The sequence below is a fragment of the Rhinolophus hipposideros genome (genome assembly GCF_964194185.1).
Source record: "Rhinolophus hipposideros genome assembly, chromosome: 14".
Classification (NCBI taxonomy): domain Eukaryota; kingdom Metazoa; phylum Chordata; class Mammalia; order Chiroptera; family Rhinolophidae; genus Rhinolophus; species Rhinolophus hipposideros.
The window spans coordinates 20,659,088-20,678,118 of NC_138060.1; the positions used below are offsets into that span (position 1 = coordinate 20,659,088).

Below are 19,031 nucleotides of genomic sequence, written 5' to 3' on the forward strand. Positions count from 1 at the left end.
GGACTTCCAGAACTGTTTCAGAAAGTGGCAGTAACAATAGGATCAGTGTATTCCAAGTGAGGGTGGTTATTTTGAGGGGGACTAATGGCAATGTGACTTTTACTGTAATACATTTTTTAATTTAAACATTCACCATATCTTTTAATTACACTGCGTATATCCAAATGAAAAAAATTCATCCACTAAAAATGTTTGCTGTCTACCGTATATTATATACCAATAAAAAAATACAGAAATGGAAACTATGTTGACTCTGTCATGATGTGTAGAGCATGATGACTGTGATCGTTGTGTCCGTCACGAAGTGACAGTTATGCCAGAGCGGCACAGGAAAGGTGTACCCAGTGAACGCCCTAACCACGTAACTCCAGACCAGAATGGAGCGTGACCACCTGGACCGTTTTATCTGACTGCAGATGAGCTTTACTGGACTGCAGATGGGTGCACTGCACCCAGTCTTGAGCATAGAAACAGAGGCTCTCTGACAGCTCATCGCTCAGGCCGTAACAGCTGACAGCCTCATCTGCACTCCTCCAGACAGAGCGCCTGAAGTCTTCCGTCCTGAGCATCTCACAAGCGCGGCCTGGCGGAGGCTCTGCTCTCAGCACCGCAGGGACTCTCACTGAGCACGACTCTTTCTCATCCTTCTTTTGTAAGACTGTTCGCCTTGCCTAACCTTATTGTTTGCAAACCTGCGTGACCCTCGTGTGTGAAATCACCCTCCCTTCACTATCGGAGGCTATCGTCTGGCTAGAGCCTCGGTTAATGCCCGTGGTAAACCCACTAGGTAGGACTAGGTCCATTACTGGATCCATTCTAATAAAGCCTGACACTGTGGGGAGACACAAACTGATGTGAGACTGCTACTTGGATAGTCACCCCCGGCTCGGGACACGGGCATTTGCGGTTAAAGCCTGCCCGCCAGCTGATGGGTTCCCTGACTGACCCCTGGAGGGGCCTGGCGGATCCCCGCAGGACCTGCTTCCGGGTAAACTGCGATGGAGCCTCTGCAGAGGACGCGCCCGCGTCTCTAGTGGGGCTGCTACCCGCACAAAGGCCTACGGCTCCCAGGCACCAGCGGTCTTCCCGCCCACGGAGGTCGTGGGCCTCCCCACCCCCTTCCTCCCCACAGCAGTGGCCATCCCGCCACTCCACTCCACGCCGCCGTGCTGACGTCACCGCCCCGCCTCCCCGCCTCGCGCCGCCGTTCCCGCTCCGCCCTCCTTCCCGGCGTGCGCCGCGCTGCGGCTCCTCGCCCCAGGCTTCTGCTTGTCGCCCCAAGATGGCGGACACAATGAGCGGGCGTCGCTTGGGTTGTCCCTGAGGCGGCTGTGAGGAGGACCGCTGGGCAAGGCCTCACCGTCAGGCAGAAGAACACTGCACGAGCCGTAGGAGGGAGAGGAGGAGGCGGCCTGATCGTCGGCCGCCTTCCTGCTCGTCGCCGGCGCGGCGCCCGCCCCGCCCGGGTCGGCCCTTCGGCAGCCCGCCCGTTCGCCCGCCCGTTCGCCGCGGGGCCCCGCCCCAGCCCTGCTCCGCCGCCGCTGCTTCCAGCAGCTGCCGCCATGAAGCTGACCGACAGCGTGCTGCGGAGCTTCCGCGTCGCCAAGGTGTTCCGCGAGAACTCGGACAAGATTAACTGCTTCGACTTCAGCCCGAACGGCGAGACGGTCATCTCCAGCAGCGACGACGACTCCATCGTGCTCTACGACTGCCAGGAGGGCAAGTGAGTGCGGCGGCGGCGGCCCAGGGCCCGGCTCTGCGCCCCTCCCTCCCTCCCTCCCTCGCGGGGCCCGGCCCGCGGCCGGCTCCCCTCCCCGACTCCGGCCCCCGCCGGGTTTGGGCCCGCGCCCGCCAGGCCGCTTCCCCTCTAACGCTCCAGAGGTGCCCAGGAGACCTTTTGTGTTTTTTGTTTTTAACAAAAAACTAATGATAGCGTTCCTATTTCGTGTGTCTTTGGTCTCCTCCGAGAGCACTCCTGCATCTTTGGCCCAGCTCCACCGTGACCTTGACCTCTAAGCGTCCGACCCGCCCACCCTGGCCCCAGCTGGTGGCTTTTCCCCAGCTCCGGCTGCACAGGGTGCGCGTCGGCCGTGCCCGCCGCGCGGAACCGCAGCGGCCGCTCTCCCGCTTCATCACGCAGCTCGGCTTGCTCCCCGTGCCTTCTCCTCGGCGACCTCGATTCGGCCCTGGCACTCCGCCCGCGCCCGGCCCCTGGGCTTCCCGCCGTCTTTCTGCCGGAAGGCCGCGTGGGTTGCAGTTCTCAGCTGTCAGGATTTATTTGTTGTGCCTCTTTGGGCCCCGTGTCCTTTGCTTTCTGTTTCCAATCGTGCTCTTCCTCCCTCAGACCCCGTGCCCACGCTTGTTGTGAACTTTTGTAGCAACGTCTGAAACTTTTCCCTTTTACCAGACACGGACGAACTTGGCTCGACCTCCCATTAGAACAAAGAAAGCATCGTATAACAATTTCGTGTTTCCTCTTATGCTTTAAAAAAAAAAAAATTACACGTTAATTCCAAGTCTAGTCTGACCGTGAAATTTCTGCGTTGCCCCAAGTGCTGGATACCCACCCTACCTGCATCTCTGCAAAATCTTACAAGCACAGTGTTTTCCCTTTTCCCCTGGGGACCATGTCCGCTTCACGGCACCCTGACTTCCTCCACCCCTTGCTATAGTTGAGATGTTTGATGTAACTAGGTGGCTACTGGTTTTGTCAGACTTCATTTTGTTGCCTTCCTTGTTCCAGATCTTATTTTTTGAATCTTTGGGTTTTTCTCTACTTTCTCCAGTTCTTTTGCCTTAAAAACAAAAAACAAAACTGGTGTCTTCTATAAACTTCTTTTGGAACTTGCCTCTTCGTTTGTAAGTTTGGTTCTCTAAAGTAATGCTGTTTTGGTCTGAGCTATAATGTTCTCCCCATTCCCCCCCCCCCCCCACTGGGGCTATGAAAGAGTATTACGTAACTGGCTCTGCATCTGCCTGCAGTATGTGGAAGAATGGCCCATAGTGGTGGTCCTGGGGGGAGAGAGAGTTGTTAGCTGGACCTATGCTGAGTTATTTGAGTCAATGTTACTCATTTACTATATGGATTTCCTTGTCTGGCCACTTGAATCAGCTTGGAAGAGAGAGTAAGGTATAAAGCTAGGGAAGGGCGGGTCGCTGTGCGGTCCTGGGGCTAGAAGTAACTTGAAGCTGGCTTGCTTGAAATGTGTAGTGCTTGTGCACGGATTGGAACCTTTCCCTGGAATCTGAGGATGGAGCTGTATATCCTCATTCAAAAGAAATGAAGGTTGTGATAGCATTTCTTCATAGTTTGTCTCCTAATTTCAACTCGTTGCAAGGGATGACAGTGACTTGAAGTCCTGTCTTGTTAAAAGTAAAATGTTAATTTTATGACATAATGCAGTTTATTCACTTATGTAGCATTTTTACATAATTACAAACTTAAGAGTTACAGCAGTGTTTCAAACTCCCATATGATACAGTAATTGGCTACATTTGCCCCCTTTGATTTATTCTCTATGTATGTATGTATATGTATGCGTTTTTTTTTTTTTTTCTGAATCATTAGAGAATAGATTGGATGTATCAAGCCCCTTTATCCCTAAACACAGATCCCGGTGACATGGTTTTCCTAAACACGTAAGGACATTCTCTTACATAACCAGAGCACAGTTATCCAAATTAGGAAATTTAATATTGATAAAATAGTATAGGGCATGCTTTTAAAATTTTTCTCTTGTCAATTGTGGACTTTTTTCATTGTGATCTGTGATGGGAGAGTGGTTTGGTAGGAGATCTGAGTTCTAGTTTGTCCTTGTGACCAGGTACCGTGTTTCCCCGAAAATAATACCTAGCCGGACTATCAGCTCTAATGCGTCTTTCGGAGCAAAAAGTAATATAAGGCCTGGTATTATATTATATTCTACCCGATCTATTATAGTAAAATAAGACCAGATCTTATATTAATTTTTGCTCCAAAAGTCGCATTAGAGCTGATTGTCTGGCTAGGTCTTATTTTCCGGGAAACACGGTATGTGACTGATCAGATCACTTCTCTGGATATTAGATGTCCTCTTTTAGCCTTTAGGAGTCCATGATCCTAAATGGTAATAAGAAAACATTTGCCACTAGTGTAGGTCAAACTAACAATGGAAGAAAAGTATGTTGCCTTGTAAGGCATAATACGTTTGTTAGATGGTACTAATGTTAACATTATATTATAGCTAAAACAATGTTGTTTTTGCTTGACATTTTCTAGTTTACTGTTCATTTAAACTTATAATGGAGTTTATCCATTGAGTGATTTTTTTCAACTTGAAAGAATATGAATCTGTGGTAGGTGATGTGAATTATTCAAAGGAAGGCTTTAATATTATTTATTCATACTTGATCACCAGAATCATAATAAGTGGAGAGAAGCTTACCAAAATATTTGTGAGAAAATGTTCCTGGGCTTTTTAAAGATCAACTGAAATGGACGTAATACATTAGGATATTGCTTTCAAAGTAGGAAGTGATAAGAGGTAAAATATCTGTAAGAACAAATCTCAGGTTAGTGTTATTGATAAATTTGAGACAAATAGGCCACATAAAAATTTTCCCTTAATTCCACACGCTTTATTTAACATTGGCTCTTTAGGCTCTGTCTTCATTGTTGTAGATAGACTGAAATACTGGAATAAGTAAGCTTTTCTTTGCACTGGTAGAGGCAAAGTCAGCTTATCTTTTGAGAGCAAGACCATGTGCACATGCTCATACTCACTCCCTCACTCCCTCACTCACTGGTTACTTTTACTACACAGTAACCCCAATGCAGAACCTGGGACAGTGGACTAAACAAAGTAGCCTTTGAGCTGATACTTCTAGCTGATTTTTCAGTAATGGTAAGGTTGTGGAACATTCAGTGCATTTGGAATGAGAAGTCTTGTTTGGAAATAAGTTTTATATAGGGAAACCCGTAGCCTCATTGACATTAACAAAAATTGAAACTGCAAATGATTGACTTCATAAAGCTGCCTGAGGCATCTGATTGTTTAGCATCTAGGTTCCAAGAGGATTTTGCATTGACAGGGTGAAGCTCTTTTTCATAAATTGGAATTCTTGGTAAACATTGGTACAGGATTTATGAAATCCTCCTATGCTGAAATGTAGAACATTGTAAGTTTTTGAGTTTGGTTTCAGCTTCATCTTCAAGCTTCTATAGAAGAAGACATTCAAGGAGCTTCAATGAATGGATTGATATTCTCTAGATTGGAAATGTGTAATTTTACATTAAAATCAAAAGAAAACTGATGACTGTTTTGCTAGGGATAGTTAAGCTTGCCTTTCCAAAGGCTCGGTAAGTGCTTTGACCTTTAGGACAGGGAGGATGGATAGCTTCTGCAACAGCAGGTTGTATATGTTAGAAGTTTTGCATCAGGTTTCAGTTTTGATGAATTATTTCTTCTTGAACAAAGAGCCTAATAAGTGAGTGCCTTAAGAAAAAGTTCCGGCCTCATTGGTTTGACGTTTTTCCATATCCCCTTTGTTATGTTATGACTTAATGTTGTTTTCTGTGCCTTTCTTACCAATAGATGTACCTTTTTGCAAAGCTTACTTTTGAACATTGGAGTAAAAAGACTGAATAGAGTCCTCAGATTTACTTCCACTTCCTAACCATGGCATTTGCTATTCAGAGGGGAAAGTTGTTGCACTTGATTGATTCTATTTGTTTCCTTTTGGAAGAAATTTTGTCTCTTTCCAGTTTTATAGCTTACCAGGAGTCATTCAAGGGTTTACCACATCATTCAAGGGCTTCTCTCTTTATTAAGTTCCCAGATTTTGGTGATGGAGGATTTTGATGGTTTTCTTTCTCTATCCATTTCCTCACCAGACCAAAGAGAACCCTGTACAGTAAGAAATATGGCGTGGACCTCATCAGATACACTCATGCAGCAAACACAGTCGTTTACAGCTCTAACAAAATAGACGGTAAGCGAGCCTTCTTTTTAGGAAGTTATGGCTATGGTTTCCTTTGTTAAATAGTTCGCGGATTGTTTGTGACTACATCTATTTTGTTTATACCGTGTTTCCCCCAAAATAAGACTGAGTCTTATATTAATTTTTGCTCCATAAGGGCTTATTTTCAGGGGATGTCTTATGTTTCCATGTTTCCGTGTATAGCAACCTACATTTATTCAAATACAGTCATAATTGTCTTCTGGAACATCGTCATAACGTACTAAACGCATCCATCTGGCTGAGATCTTAACTGGGGCTTATTTTTGGGCTAGGTCTTATTTTTGGGGGAAACACGGTAGTTACTTTAAGTATTTTCCTATGATGTTAGCAATGCTAATAGCATTGTTATGATGAAGAGATGCTGGAAGCAAGCCACTAGTGTTTTGAAGGACTTGAAACAGTATGAAAGAGTAGAAAGTGGGAATAGGAAGTAACAAATTGTATTTATGGTTTGTGCTTCTTGAAACTTGAAAGAATTCTTTTAGAACAAATAAAAGGAAAGAATACTTGACACACAGCAAGGGTAAACAACAGTACTTCCTGTTCAAAATATAGAGATCTCAGAAAAGTTTTCACAAATGTGTGAGCTATGATAATTTAGGGCATCTTAGAAGAGGTTTTGGTGTATGCCCAACCTTGTATGGTCTGAGTCATAAAGGATAGCGTACTGACTTTGGGTATCTTTGATTCTGGGGATATTTTTTGATCTGAATTTTATCCCTTTCCCCTTTACTTTTAAATAAAGCTAAAGTCTTTGAAGGTTAAAGAATTATTTGTAGAAATTAAACTTGTGAATTTCTTTCTCTAATAAATGGCCTCTGTTTTTACTTGCATTTCGCCGGGGAGAAATCATTTTCATTTGACAGATCATCTTGGTAATTGAGCAGTAACACTCACTTTCATGTTAGGGCTTTTTTTTTTTCTTTCATTTAACTTACTGATTTATTGATCCCCCCCTCCTCCCCACACACACTTTTTGTAGTAAGATTTTTCTAATGTCATTCAACAGAGATTGTTTAGACTGCTATTTTAGCTATGCCTACCTATCTCAGAGCAGGTGGGCAGGTCTTTTTTTTTTTTTGACTTTTTCTGCCTGTACTTGACTTTTAGTAAGTATATTTCTACTTTCCATGACTTTATTTCAGAAGTGGTTTTCTAAGTAAGCGTGCATTTGATGCTTTTGGATAAGAGTATAAAACGTTAGGATCCAGAGGAACGTATCTCTGACCTCTGCATGACTGGTATATTTCTTCTGTTGGGGTGTTTTTCTGGGTGGTTAAATGAGGATTGTCCAAATGGGGTGCACGATGAGGCAAATGTGTGGCACTTGCAGCTTTGCTGCCAGGCCTCTGCTGTGAGGATGTGGCCTTTCCTGTCTCGAGTGCATCCTGAAGAGTTCTCCAACGCTTCGTTTCCTTTTGCCTGATTCCAGGCTGAGGTAGTAGTTTGTACAGTTTGAGGGTCTATGATACCACCCGGTACAGGAGATAACTGTACAGGCCACTGCCTTGCCAGGAACAGCGCGCCAGCTACCGAGTGGGGCGGAGAGGATGGCGACGCCCTGCTCATCTCTGGGAAACCAGGTAATGGGAGGAAGCCTTTTTCTGCTTAGGGCAGGTGAGTAGTTCCTAGCAGTAGAATAACCAGGAAGACTGTAGGTGTCATTCGAGAACTTTGAAGATGTTTCCAAGGAAAACCATGTAGAATTCAGTTTTGGAACATACAAAGAGTATACTTTTCCCTCTCTCAGGTTACATGCCCTCTTATTAGAAAGTACCCCTGTGAACCACTGGGATGACTCAGTGCTCTCGGCCTCTTTGTTCCTATGTTCTGTTTGCCTCCAAGAATGTTCTTTCTGTGCTTTCCTTTCTGCATTTTGGCACCATTTCCTATTAACCTCTTTCTGCACAACTGTTCCTTATTCAGTCTTTAGGGGACATAGTACTCTCCAGTTCAATATTCTTCATGGTACTTCATTCCCTTCCCATCATCATTTTTGTTTGTTTGTTTTCTTTTTCAGATAGAATCATTTGATTTTTAAGAGTGTCTTATTTTACCCAAACACAAATCTCTATGATTATTCCTTTCTTTGATATTGTCAAAAGTCTCACTGCTATGACTTGGTATAGTTCATGAGTTTGGTTTTGAAATGTCTTGAGATCTTTTAAACTCAATTTTCTCACTTCTTTTGACTACATTATTATTATTATTCTTTTTCTCACTTCTCTGGTACAAGGGACGAGTGGATGGCTGGCTAATTAGAAAAGAAGTAGTAGGACATTACTTCTCTCCATTTTGTTTAGTTTTAATGTAAATTGTATATCCAGTTAACATTCAGGTGAGGTTAGGGTTGCACACAGTGTTAGAGAACTGTGGACAGAAATATTATGCCAGAGTCCAGCCTGATCCTCAGCTTGGCATGGCTGCTTAATTCTTTGAGTCTGTACCCTCAGCAGCCAGATGTTTTTCTTTAAGGCTTGCCATTCTGTGGGCACTGAAACTGTTGTGGTGGTTTTAGCGGGGGTGTGGGGTAGGGGGTGACAGGCTATGTTTACAGAACAAGTTGCATTGTAACTACTTGTATGCAGAAGCCAAAGATTGGTAGTAACAATGATTTTAAACATTGCTCTATATGCTGTCAACTTAAGAACTCTGCTTTTGAATTATGTCATTTCTGTAGTGCCCACTCTTCAGCTGTGGATAGGGATTATGCCCAGTATTTATTCACACCTTGCTTGGGTTATGGAAAACAATGAATTCTTCGACTTTGTCTTTTCAAGATGAAAATGCAAAGTAAATTCCTTTAAAAATAGTAGGCTATGATACCATCATACCTTATTTGTCTTCTTACAGATACTATTCGATACCTGTCCTTGCATGACAACAAATACATCAGATACTTTCCTGGACATAGCAAAAGGTAAGACCCAAGTGTTGCAGAAGTAGATTATTCTTTTATCCAAACAATAGAAGAATGGAAAGATTTTTATCAGTGAACTAAAGCTAGTTCCTCACTGCTGTTTGGCATTCCTCTTAGTCTTCTCTTGTGAATCCCCGCTGAACAGTCAGCTCTTGATTAACTGAGGTTGTGGAGGCAGGGGGAGGATTTCATAGATAAACCGAAATCTTAGTTAAAACATAAGTAGGAAAAAGGTTGATTAAAGATATTCAGTGGAAACCTATGTAGTAAAAATTACACTTAGCATATAGGAACCCCAAATATCATGTGTCCTTTAATGAAAGGATCACTTACATATATGAAACCTTCTAGTATTGATGGCCCCCATTTTAGCAGGCCCCTGCTCTACATGAACTATGAGAAGATCTTAATGAGGATGCAAAAAGAATTAATAATTGTCCTTTGTTACTTTTGAATGCCAAGGATCTTGTTTCCTCATTCTATTTTGTAATGCAGGTTGCTTCTCTCTTTCCTACTCCAATTGCCCCAGTATTTTTTCTCATTTTTTCAAGTTTTGGTTGAACGTTAAACACTTTTTCCCTTGGATGATACTTTAATCATGGGGGAAAGGGGTATTTCCTCCTGCTTTCACTTGCAAATGTATGAAAACCAGCTTGGAGTGGTTGAGAACTCTGGCAGGAGGTTGGCCAACAGCACTGTTTTCTGCCCCACTTCTGATTGGGCAGGGCATTTCTATGTTGGTGAAGATAAGAGGTGGCAGCTTACTGTGCAGTTCCACAGAAAGAATGGCTTGTGACAGGTAGATGTTTTTGCTTGTTTATAATCAAATTAGTATTCACAAATGTACTGTCTGTAATTAAGAGTTGACTGCAGTTATTCAAAATTCTTTCCAATCTTCCCAATTATTCAACCTCTACTCCCTGATTCTTAGTAGATGACTTTGTCTTTCCTTTTTTGAGAAAATCAAAGCCATCCAAAATGAGTTCTTTTCCGTTTCTATCCCTTCCACCTAAATTCTTCTCTTCCTGGGAATCCTTTCCTTGAGAAAGAAGTAGCCTTTCTTCCTTGACAAAACCAGCTTCTCTCTTTCTCACTTCCATCTCCTTAACTGTACTTTTCCTTGCTGCCTACAAACTTTCTTGGTCTTCCTTATCTGAAATCTATTTCTTGAGCCTATCACCTACTCCATTTCACTGTCAAACATGAAAGAATAATCTGCATACTCCCATCTTCACTTCCTCACACTCATTCACTATTTTAAGTCACTCTCCATCTAGTTCCAGAGTCATGGGGCTTTTTTAAAGCTGTTTTATTACTTCCCTGCTGCCTCCAGTCAAAATCCATTGCCTTGGGCTTTTTTTCCCCCTTGTGCTCAGGCTGTCAGTAAAGCTTTTTCTCCCCGTTTTGGCAGCTGACTTTCCCATCTTGGTTGTGTTCTAGCTATTCTTGGCCCCTCTTTCTCCTTTTGACTCTAAAATGAACAAGATTCTCTCCTAGCTTTCCCTCCTTCTTGGTATTTTCTCAAATATTTCCACTGATTTCATTTACCTCTATTCAGATAGCTTCTCAAATCAGTATTTTTAGTCCATGTCTGTCATGATTTCCAGACTCAACTTCCACCTGTAGGTTTTATACACATCCATGCAGATCCAACGGGATCCTGCCTTACAGGTCCAACACTCCATCGTTATATTCCTTGGGCCAGCTCCTCTCTGTCTGCCTGATGTTTAATCTCTGTCCTTTCCAATTCTTCAGCCTCAGAGCCTGTGTTATCTGTTCACTCCCTTTCCCTTGCCTTCACATCCACTGAGATGTTAGGTCTTATTGATTCTACCTCGGTTTAACCTTAGGTGTCGCTCTCTATATTTTCTTCTTTGCTTCTGTTCTGACTTAATGCTGTCAGGTGAATTATTGTCAAATCCTAATTAATCTCCCTATCCCTCACCATCCTGCTTCAGCATCCTTTATTACAGTTCTGACCATTTCACAGCCTCCCTTAGGAAGCCTTAGTGATTCTCCACATCTGCCTGCTCTTTCCCCTTGGAATTAGGTTCTCTTCCCTCTGGCTGACATGTTTTCCCAGCGTTATCTCCCATCAGTCCAGTAGAGGCGCACTGAACATGTGCCTCAGACTTTCCTATCTTGTACCTTCTGGAAAGGCATCTCCCGTTGAAACCCTGTTGGCCACAGGTGCTGCTTCTTCCAGAAAGCCTTCCTTGACCCTCTCTGGGAGTTGCCTGACTAGACAGTTAAGCTTCTTTTGTATTCCTTGTACCTCTCAGCATAGCCTTGTGCCAAGATAGACTAACTCTAAGCTTTTGCTTGAATACCATGGCATAAAATTTTATGTCTGTATGCATTCTGCTCATTTATTTCAATATTGCCTCAGCATTTTCAGGAAATTTTGGCTCACATTATCTTTTAAATTTTTAAGTTGAGGAGCTAGTGCAAGTACTGAGTTTTTTTGGGGGGGGGCAAAAACTTAAAAAAGATTTTTCTCACTTTCTATTCATGGCATACATTTTAATTCTTTCTAGTGTAACCAAAGCCTCCTGAAGCCCCTTTAGTGTCATCTAAAACTTGAACTTCCTTTATTTCTAGATAAAAGATCCATTCATAAATAAGCTGTGCAATTCAATCACCTTTTTTATTTACTTCAAGTTTTTCTTTGTCAAAATGAAACAGTACAATGTGCGCATTTCCTCTGTAATCTTCATCTGTGATACCAGCTCCTATACCTCTGAAGTGTTTTGCAGCCGAGCCAGAATGTGGAACTACTTGGCCTTAACACCCAGAAGGAAGAGCCACCTGAATGTCTGCTTTCACAAGGGCTTTCTCCATAGGTGGTACTATAGAATTGCAGGCACTGTACAGGTCAGAGCCCGCGGCCCTCAAGGACCCCATGTTTGGGGCCATGGTATGCTCTGAAAGGCAGGTAAAATGGATCCACATGTGGTCCTTCTCTGCAGGCCAGGCCCAAAGGCTGGGGAGATGGCATGGCAGAGCACGGCATGACAGAGCGAGAACATGAGCAGAAGGGACAAGAGAGCTCAGGATGAGCCCTTGGAAGAAATGTTTTTCAGTGAGTGATTCTTAATGGTATAACCATAAAAAGGGACCCCTATCGGAAATACAGTTGCTATTAGCACAGATCTGTGTCTAAGTCTAGTGTCCAAACCAGCAGTCTCACCGTCACCCAGGAGCTTGTTAGAAACTCAGATTCTCAGACCTAAGCCCAGACCTATTGGATTAGTCCTGGGAGTGGATCGCAGCAGTCTGTTTTAACGCACCGGGTGTTGCCGATGCCACTCAGGTTTAGAATATTGGTATAGTGCATAAACGGCTAGTTAAGGGATCTTGGTTTTTGTTTTTAATTGAGATATAGTTCAGTACTATAAATTCACCCTTTTAAAGTCACCCTTTTAAAATACATGGTTCAGTGGTTTTTATAGAGTTGGGCAACCATCACCACTAATTCCAGAACATTTTCATCATCCCAAAGAGAAACCCGTACCCATTAGCAGCCTCTCCCCCCATTTCCCCTCCTCCCTGTCCCTAATCTACTTTCTCTATAGCTTTGCCTCTTCTAGACATTTTGTATAAATGGAATCAGACAATATGTGTGGCCTTTTTTGTTTGACTTCTTTCACTTACCATGTTTCCAAGGTTTATGCATGTTGTAACACAAATCAGTATTTCATTTTTTATTATTGAATAATATTCCGTTGTATGGATATGTACCACATTTTGTTTTATCCATTCTTAGTTGATGGATATTTGGATTTTCAATTTTTAGCTGTTATGAATAATACTGCTGTGAATTTATGTGTGTATTTTTGTGTGGATATGTATTTTCATTTTCTTGGTATATACCTAGGATTGGAATTTCTGTGTCACATAGCAACTCTAGCTTTAATTTTTTGAGGAACTGGAAAACTTTTCCAAAGCAACTGTATCATTTTACATTCCCACCAGCAATGTATGAGGGTTCAGTTTCTCCACATCCTCACCAACACTTACCTCTTTTTTTTTTTAATCTCTCGGATTATAGGGACTTGTATGAATTGTCTTGATATTATCTTGATATTATGGCTAGTGATATTATGGCTAGTGGAATTATCTTGATAATGTCTTAATATGATAGCTAGTGGTTATGAAGTGATATCTCATGATAGTTTGATTTGCATTGGAATCACCCATTTTTATGCTGCAGCTTTAAGTTGTTTTTTTTTTTTTACTATAATAGTTACCTTTGATTATTCCAGATTGCTTGTGTATGTATGTTTCTTAAAATGGTAATTTGGGGAGAATAGATATATATAGATTAGGCTGGTAGAGTGGCTTAAAGTTCACATCCAAGTTTTGCAACTGTTTTGCTTCAACTCCTATTTATCTCGATGCATTGCAGGGTGGTGGCCTTGTCCATGTCACCTGTGGATGACACTTTCATTTCTGGGTCTCTTGATAAGACGATTCGACTCTGGGATCTCCGGTCTCCTAACTGCCAGGTAATGGTACCTCACAGTTACACTTTGAGTGTTTTCTGTGGTAAGCGCTAGCATCCGCTTTCCCTCTTAAGGAAAGGGGATACCAGTGGTTCCATTCTGGGATCCCTGAGTCTTTAAATTTGGGAGAAAATCTGTTTTCCTGGTAGATTAGCTGGTAGTTAAGCAAATGCCCTGATCTGTTACATATTACGTTATGCTCTATGGCTTTAAAAAAACAGTTTTCCTGGAGCCTTTGGGCTATAGCTTTTAGCCTCAAGGGATTTGTTTTTATTTTAATTCAGTGTTTATAAAATTGTACAGTTAGGGTTGATCTGAAATCAGCTGTATGGAGACCTGTTTTTTAAAAGCCTCATTTTAGTTTTTCTGTTCTGTAGGTAGGTTAGTATCTATTTGTGTCACTTTCTTATTATAGTTTTCATTGGGAAAAGTAATTTTTATAGTGGTAGGATCCTAGGTTCATTAACTTATTTTCTTGTTTCTTTTTTCCTAGGGACTCATGCATTTACAGGGCAAGCCAGTTTGTTCTTTTGATCCAGAAGGGTTAATTTTTGCTGCAGGTGTCAATTCTGAAATGGTCAAACTTTATGACCTTCGTTCTTTTGATAAGGTAAATCTTTGAATCTTTATGCTACCTTGATATTATGGAAGTGTTGAAGGGTGAAATGGACATGTAAGAACCTTTTTTATGGAAGAGGAGGGATGTGGTAGATTAATTAGTGTCAGAGCAGTTGTTTATCCTAGTCAAAAAGGAATCTAAAGGGATAGAATGATGGTTGGCTCTGGCAGCAGGAATTATTGATGTGCCTTGGGCCTGGGGCTGCTACTTTTACAGGGGCCATTTGCGACCTTTAAGATGCAGTATGATCGGACTTGTGAGTGGACAGGACTTAAGTTCAGCAATGATGGCAAACTCATCCTCATCTCCACCAACGGCAGCTTTATCCGGCTCATTGATGCATTTAAAGGAGTGGTGATGCACACGTTTGGGGTGAGCTGACAACGTTTGAGCATGGATGTTTCCATGCTCAGACCTTCTGGGCTGAGAATTGTGTTGGCTGGTTGGTGGAAACCAGCGGTTATCCTTGACTCACTGATTAAGGCTGGACTTGCATTTTCTTCCTGCACATGAACTTCTTTCTCTTGGATTCTAAGACATTCACTTCTCACCCAGTGACCCACGTTTGGTTTTTAGATATAAAATAATTCCTGACCATAAACATTTTCTTGCCCTCTTGAATATGGAGTTGTTGGGGTTAGGGGGTGAATTGTAAAGGGTGGTGACCAAGTTTGCAATCTGGATGGGGCAGTGCATGAGGAGAGGGGTTCACAGAAAGGAAGGTGATGTGTGTGCCGGGTTGGATCAGCGTTTCTAGGCAATTGTTTCTGTTAATGGTGCTATAACAGAACTATTGTGCTTTGTCTTAGGGTTATGCCAACAGCAAAGCTGTCACATTGGAGGCCTCGTTTACTCCAGACTCCCAGTTTATTATGATTGGTAAGTTTCCTTTATAATACCCAAGGGGGGTATTTCCCTCGTACTGTGCATTTGTTTATTCATATTATTTTTAGTTTTAACTAATTATTATTTATCATACTTTTGATGGATGTTCTATGATTTTTGTATAGCACAATATGTAAAAAGTATAGTGTCTTTAAACTATCCTGATTTTGCAGGTTTTTACTGGGAATTGGCATTAATAGGTCTTCCCTGAACCAGCATTAGCGTTAAGCTCTACAAGCGCTGTTTTACTAGTAACTTTCCGATGTCACCCTGCTTTCAGTCATCTTAATGGCGAGATGGCGGCAGTGTAGTGATGCTCAGTCCTCTTTTAAATGAGAAAACTGGGGTTAGAGGGGAGGTGACTTGCCCAGTATCAAATAACTAGGGTTAAGATTAATCTCCCCAAGTGACCTTTCCTCACTGCTTCTCCTCCCTCAATTTCTGCTGAGGGCTAGGGCCTGAAACTTGGCCTCTTTCCAGATGTCAATCTGTGTCTCTTTCCCACTTGTCTTTGTATTGTGCTTTGAGCTGTTGTATTTTCCTTGATCATTCTCTTAGGTTCAGAGGATGGCAAGATCCATGTCTGGAATGGAGAAAGCGGTATAAAAGTAGCTGTGTTGGATGGCAAACACACAGGCCCCATTACCTGTTTGCAGTTCAACCCCAAGTTCATGACCTTTGCCAGTGCGTGTTCCAACATGGTATGTGAACAACGAGAGATGTCCTCCACTGAGTGGCCCTTTCCATTTGGGTGGTGGGTGTTTCAATGAGCACAGCAAGCTGTGTTCTAAATAGGTACATTACAAGCACCCAAGTTCATGTTTCTCAACTGGTGGTGTCCCTCTGTCACCTCTGAGCTCTGATCGGGCTAGTCTTTTCGCTTTTATTCTTTATTTCTGTGATCTGGGATCACCTCTGAGCTCCTGGGAGATCTTAAGCCAGTTTTTGCTCTGGCTCCTGGTTTTATACCCAAACTGCCTGGGCTATACTTTCAGCTTTTTGGCTTCTTAAAATACTTTGAACAAGCCTTTTGTAGCTGCAACATTTCAGGTTTCTGTTCAGTGGATGCTGAATTCCTCAGAAATTCTTAATTGATCATAACTCACCACTTAAAATTTCCTCTAGGCCCCCGTTTCTTCCTAGATAATACTAGCAGAACAAAGCATCCTGAGTGAGTCTCAGTCTCCAGTTTCCTCTCGGCATTTCCTAAACCTTCCTGGGTATTTGGGGATGACGCACTTCAGTGCTATCTTACCTAGAATACATTGCTTCTTCTCCCCCTCCTTTTTTTAAAAGAACACAGTGTCAGAAAAAAAAATGCAGCAAAACCATCCAATCCAATCCCTCTCATTTTTTACAGCTCAGGAAGGAGAGGGCCTGCCTGAGGTCACCCTGTAGATTAGCAGTGAGGCCAGGTTACCCAGACCTCCCACCTCTTGGATAGCACTACTTTTTAAGGTACACAGTGTTGGAGGGAAACAGAACCAGCTTACTTTCATGTAAAGTGGGGAATATTTCTCCATAGATTGCCAGACTCAGTTGGTCAGGAGGCTGCCGCCAGCCATAACACCTCCATTATTGAGGTTGGACAGTTTGATGCCATGGGAAGGGGTAAGAAGAACCCTCAGCAGTTAAGAGAGGCTTGGCTTTTAAAAATTGACTTAATGTTCTTCTTCCAGGCCTTCTGGTTGCCCACCATTGATGACTGACCCTGATGCTGCTCGGCTGTTTCTGTACAGCGAGGGTGGCCAGCAGGAAAAAACTCAGAGGGGACTGAGATGGCAGTGGGATTGGATCATTAGACTGGGCTGGAGAGCATCCTTCCACATGGCCCTCCCAAGGATGTGCTGTACATCTCCTCAAAAGAAAAAAATTACTTTGCCGAGCTTCTTCAAAAGGACTCCTGGTGCAGCAGATTCAATCGGGATTCAGATTTTCCAGCTGTCACTGCACTGAGCTCCTCCAGACTCATGATTAGGGTATAGTGGGGCCCTTAAGACGCCTTCAATTTTGAATGTATTTGGCTGCCGAGGAGCCGGTGAAGTTGTTAATTCTGCACATCCCTTCTTCCACCCCCATAAATGCATGGGAAGCCACAGTTCTGGTTTTGAGATGCTAGGGCAGCTCAGTGCCCCTCGCCCTCACCCTGCATGTCTTATTACTGGGTCTCCCTGTGTCATTGTGGTACAATCCACAACCATCATGTTACTTAGGTGCCAAACATTTACAAAAATAAGTCTTCATGTATCTCGGGGTTAGAAAGGGACAGATACACAGTGACCTTGCTTGTCAGAAAGCCTTGCAAGTTAGTTGTTGGAGGCCCTGGGTGTTGGGTGGGAAAAGGCCCAAGAGCCTGCAAGGGAGGGAGGGGTAACAGGTGAGTTCCTAGGCCTGGGAGGTTTAGCAGCTGCCTGGGGTGGTCCCTCATCATCAAGAAAAACCCTTGGTTCTCCTGGGTGCCTACCCAGCTTGGTTGTGTACAAAAGCAAAGTGGGAGTCTATTTTTGTACATGAGATACATCACACTTTTCCTGTGGGCCAGTATTGTGGAGTAAGTCTGAGTTGTTTACACTGATGCCTTCCCTGCCCACCACAAATTGTGTACATAGTCTCATAATACCACCCCTTCCCCAGCTCCCAGCCATGAGCTGGCTATAGGCCTGTGTTATATGTTCTATCTAGCCTTTTTATATATGACCTGGGATTTCTGTTGTTTGTATTTTAGCACAGTATGTATACCTTCATTTAAATATATCTGTGTGTGCATACATATATATGTATATGTATGTATGCATATATATATATATATATATAAAATATACCTATCATTTCTCAGAGTTCAGCCGAAGGACATGGAGTCCCGGAACCCCGGGGGAAAGACTGCATCTTTGCTGATAGTGTTTGCCACAAGTGTTAGTGAGTCTTCCCTATTACATTTTTCCCTTCAGAAGACTGAATGAAGCAAAGCTTCAAGTGTTTGTTTTTCCCATGGCAGCTAAGTGAGGGTCTTGGGATGACTCCCTTGTGTTCCTCAAGCCGCACTTTGGGGCCCTTTGAAGTATTAGCCCCCTTTTTTGCCTGGTGATGGCTCTGTCTGCGCCTATATATGTGACAGTCACTTTTGCATGCCTTTGGTGTCTGGCTTGCAGTATTTGGGGACAGGATGCTGAAAACGGCATTTTCAGTTTGTCTGAGGCTTCTTTACCAATTACAGGTCACTCCTGTTTACCTGGTATGTCTGCCTTCTTGTTTCTTTTCCTTGCCTTCTCTGGGGAGAGGGAGGGGTCCTGATCAGGGTTGAGATGAGCTGCTGCTGGCTCATGGCCTCTTCCTCCCCTGCATGGCCTTCTTAGAGCAGGATGAATGGCATGTTATTTCACTGAATTCCCAAACATTTTAGCAGGTATCATATTCTCTGTAGATCCAGAAACAGACTCAACAAGGTTATGATTTGCCCAACAGTACATAGCTGCTAGGGGAGTAAGCAAGCCATTATTGCCACTGTTCAGCAGCAGGAATAGGCTGTGAATTGTTAGCAATTACTGTTTTGTTTCAGTTTTTTTTAGCAATTACTTTTTGACTTGTTCCTCAAACTAGAAGGGCAAGGGCACGGATCTCTCCCACATGTTGACTAGAATCTGCAGCTTCTGCAGTGCCACGCACTGTATGGCTTTGCCATGTCAGAGTGGAGGGACTCAGAAGCCAAATGATCTGAGCTGTTATTGCCCACTCCTGGTTTTCCAGGGTAGAAAATTTATGGCGGCAGTAACTGTCCAGAGAGTGCTCCGAACTGTGGGTTAACAAGAGGCTGCATAATTAACACATCTGTAACCAGAGCAGCCACCTGTCAGCAGGTGACTTGCCTGTCAGCAGGAAAATGATTTGTATTGAGCTCCTATGTGTCCAAAGCTGAGGTACCATGTCCTTTGAAAATATGCACTGCATGGCCTCTATTTGTGGGGACCTACGGCTGCAGAGCTGGCTCCTGAGTTGGGAAGGAAAGGGAAAAGATGCAGCTACAAGTGACTGGAGATGATGTGGTGCTGGGAATAAAGCCGAATAAAGGGAAAAAGGAGGCTGTGGGCCAGAGAGGCTGAGGGCT

General features: G+C 43.2%; 1 protein-coding gene across 1 annotated transcript; it reads left to right on the forward strand.

Moving 5' to 3' along the window:
• Positions 1-1,226: 1,226 nt before the first annotated feature.
• Positions 1,227-18,162, forward strand: WDR82 (WD repeat domain 82). The gene is made up of 9 exons (XM_081071901.1): positions 1,227-1,723; positions 5,873-5,970; positions 8,854-8,920; positions 13,329-13,428; positions 13,919-14,035; positions 14,261-14,416; positions 14,854-14,923; positions 15,488-15,630; positions 16,609-18,162. Exons 1-9 carry the CDS (start codon positions 1,563-1,565, stop codon positions 16,636-16,638), a joined length of 942 nt encoding a protein of 313 aa, XP_080928027.1. The 5' UTR covers positions 1,227-1,562; the 3' UTR covers positions 16,639-18,162.
• Positions 18,163-19,031: the final 869 nt, after the last annotated feature.

Coding starts and splice junctions, on each gene's coding strand:
- WDR82 (XM_081071901.1), top strand. CDS start 1,563: ATGAAGCTGACCGACAGCGTGCTGCGGAGCTTCCGCGTCGCCAAGGTG. Junction 14,417..14,853: donor TGGTGATGCACACGTTTGGG/GTGAGCTGACAA, acceptor GCTTTGTCTTAG/GGTTATGCCAACAGCAAAGC. Junction 14,924..15,487: donor CTCCCAGTTTATTATGATTG/GTAAGTTTCCTT, acceptor TCATTCTCTTAG/GTTCAGAGGATGGCAAGATC.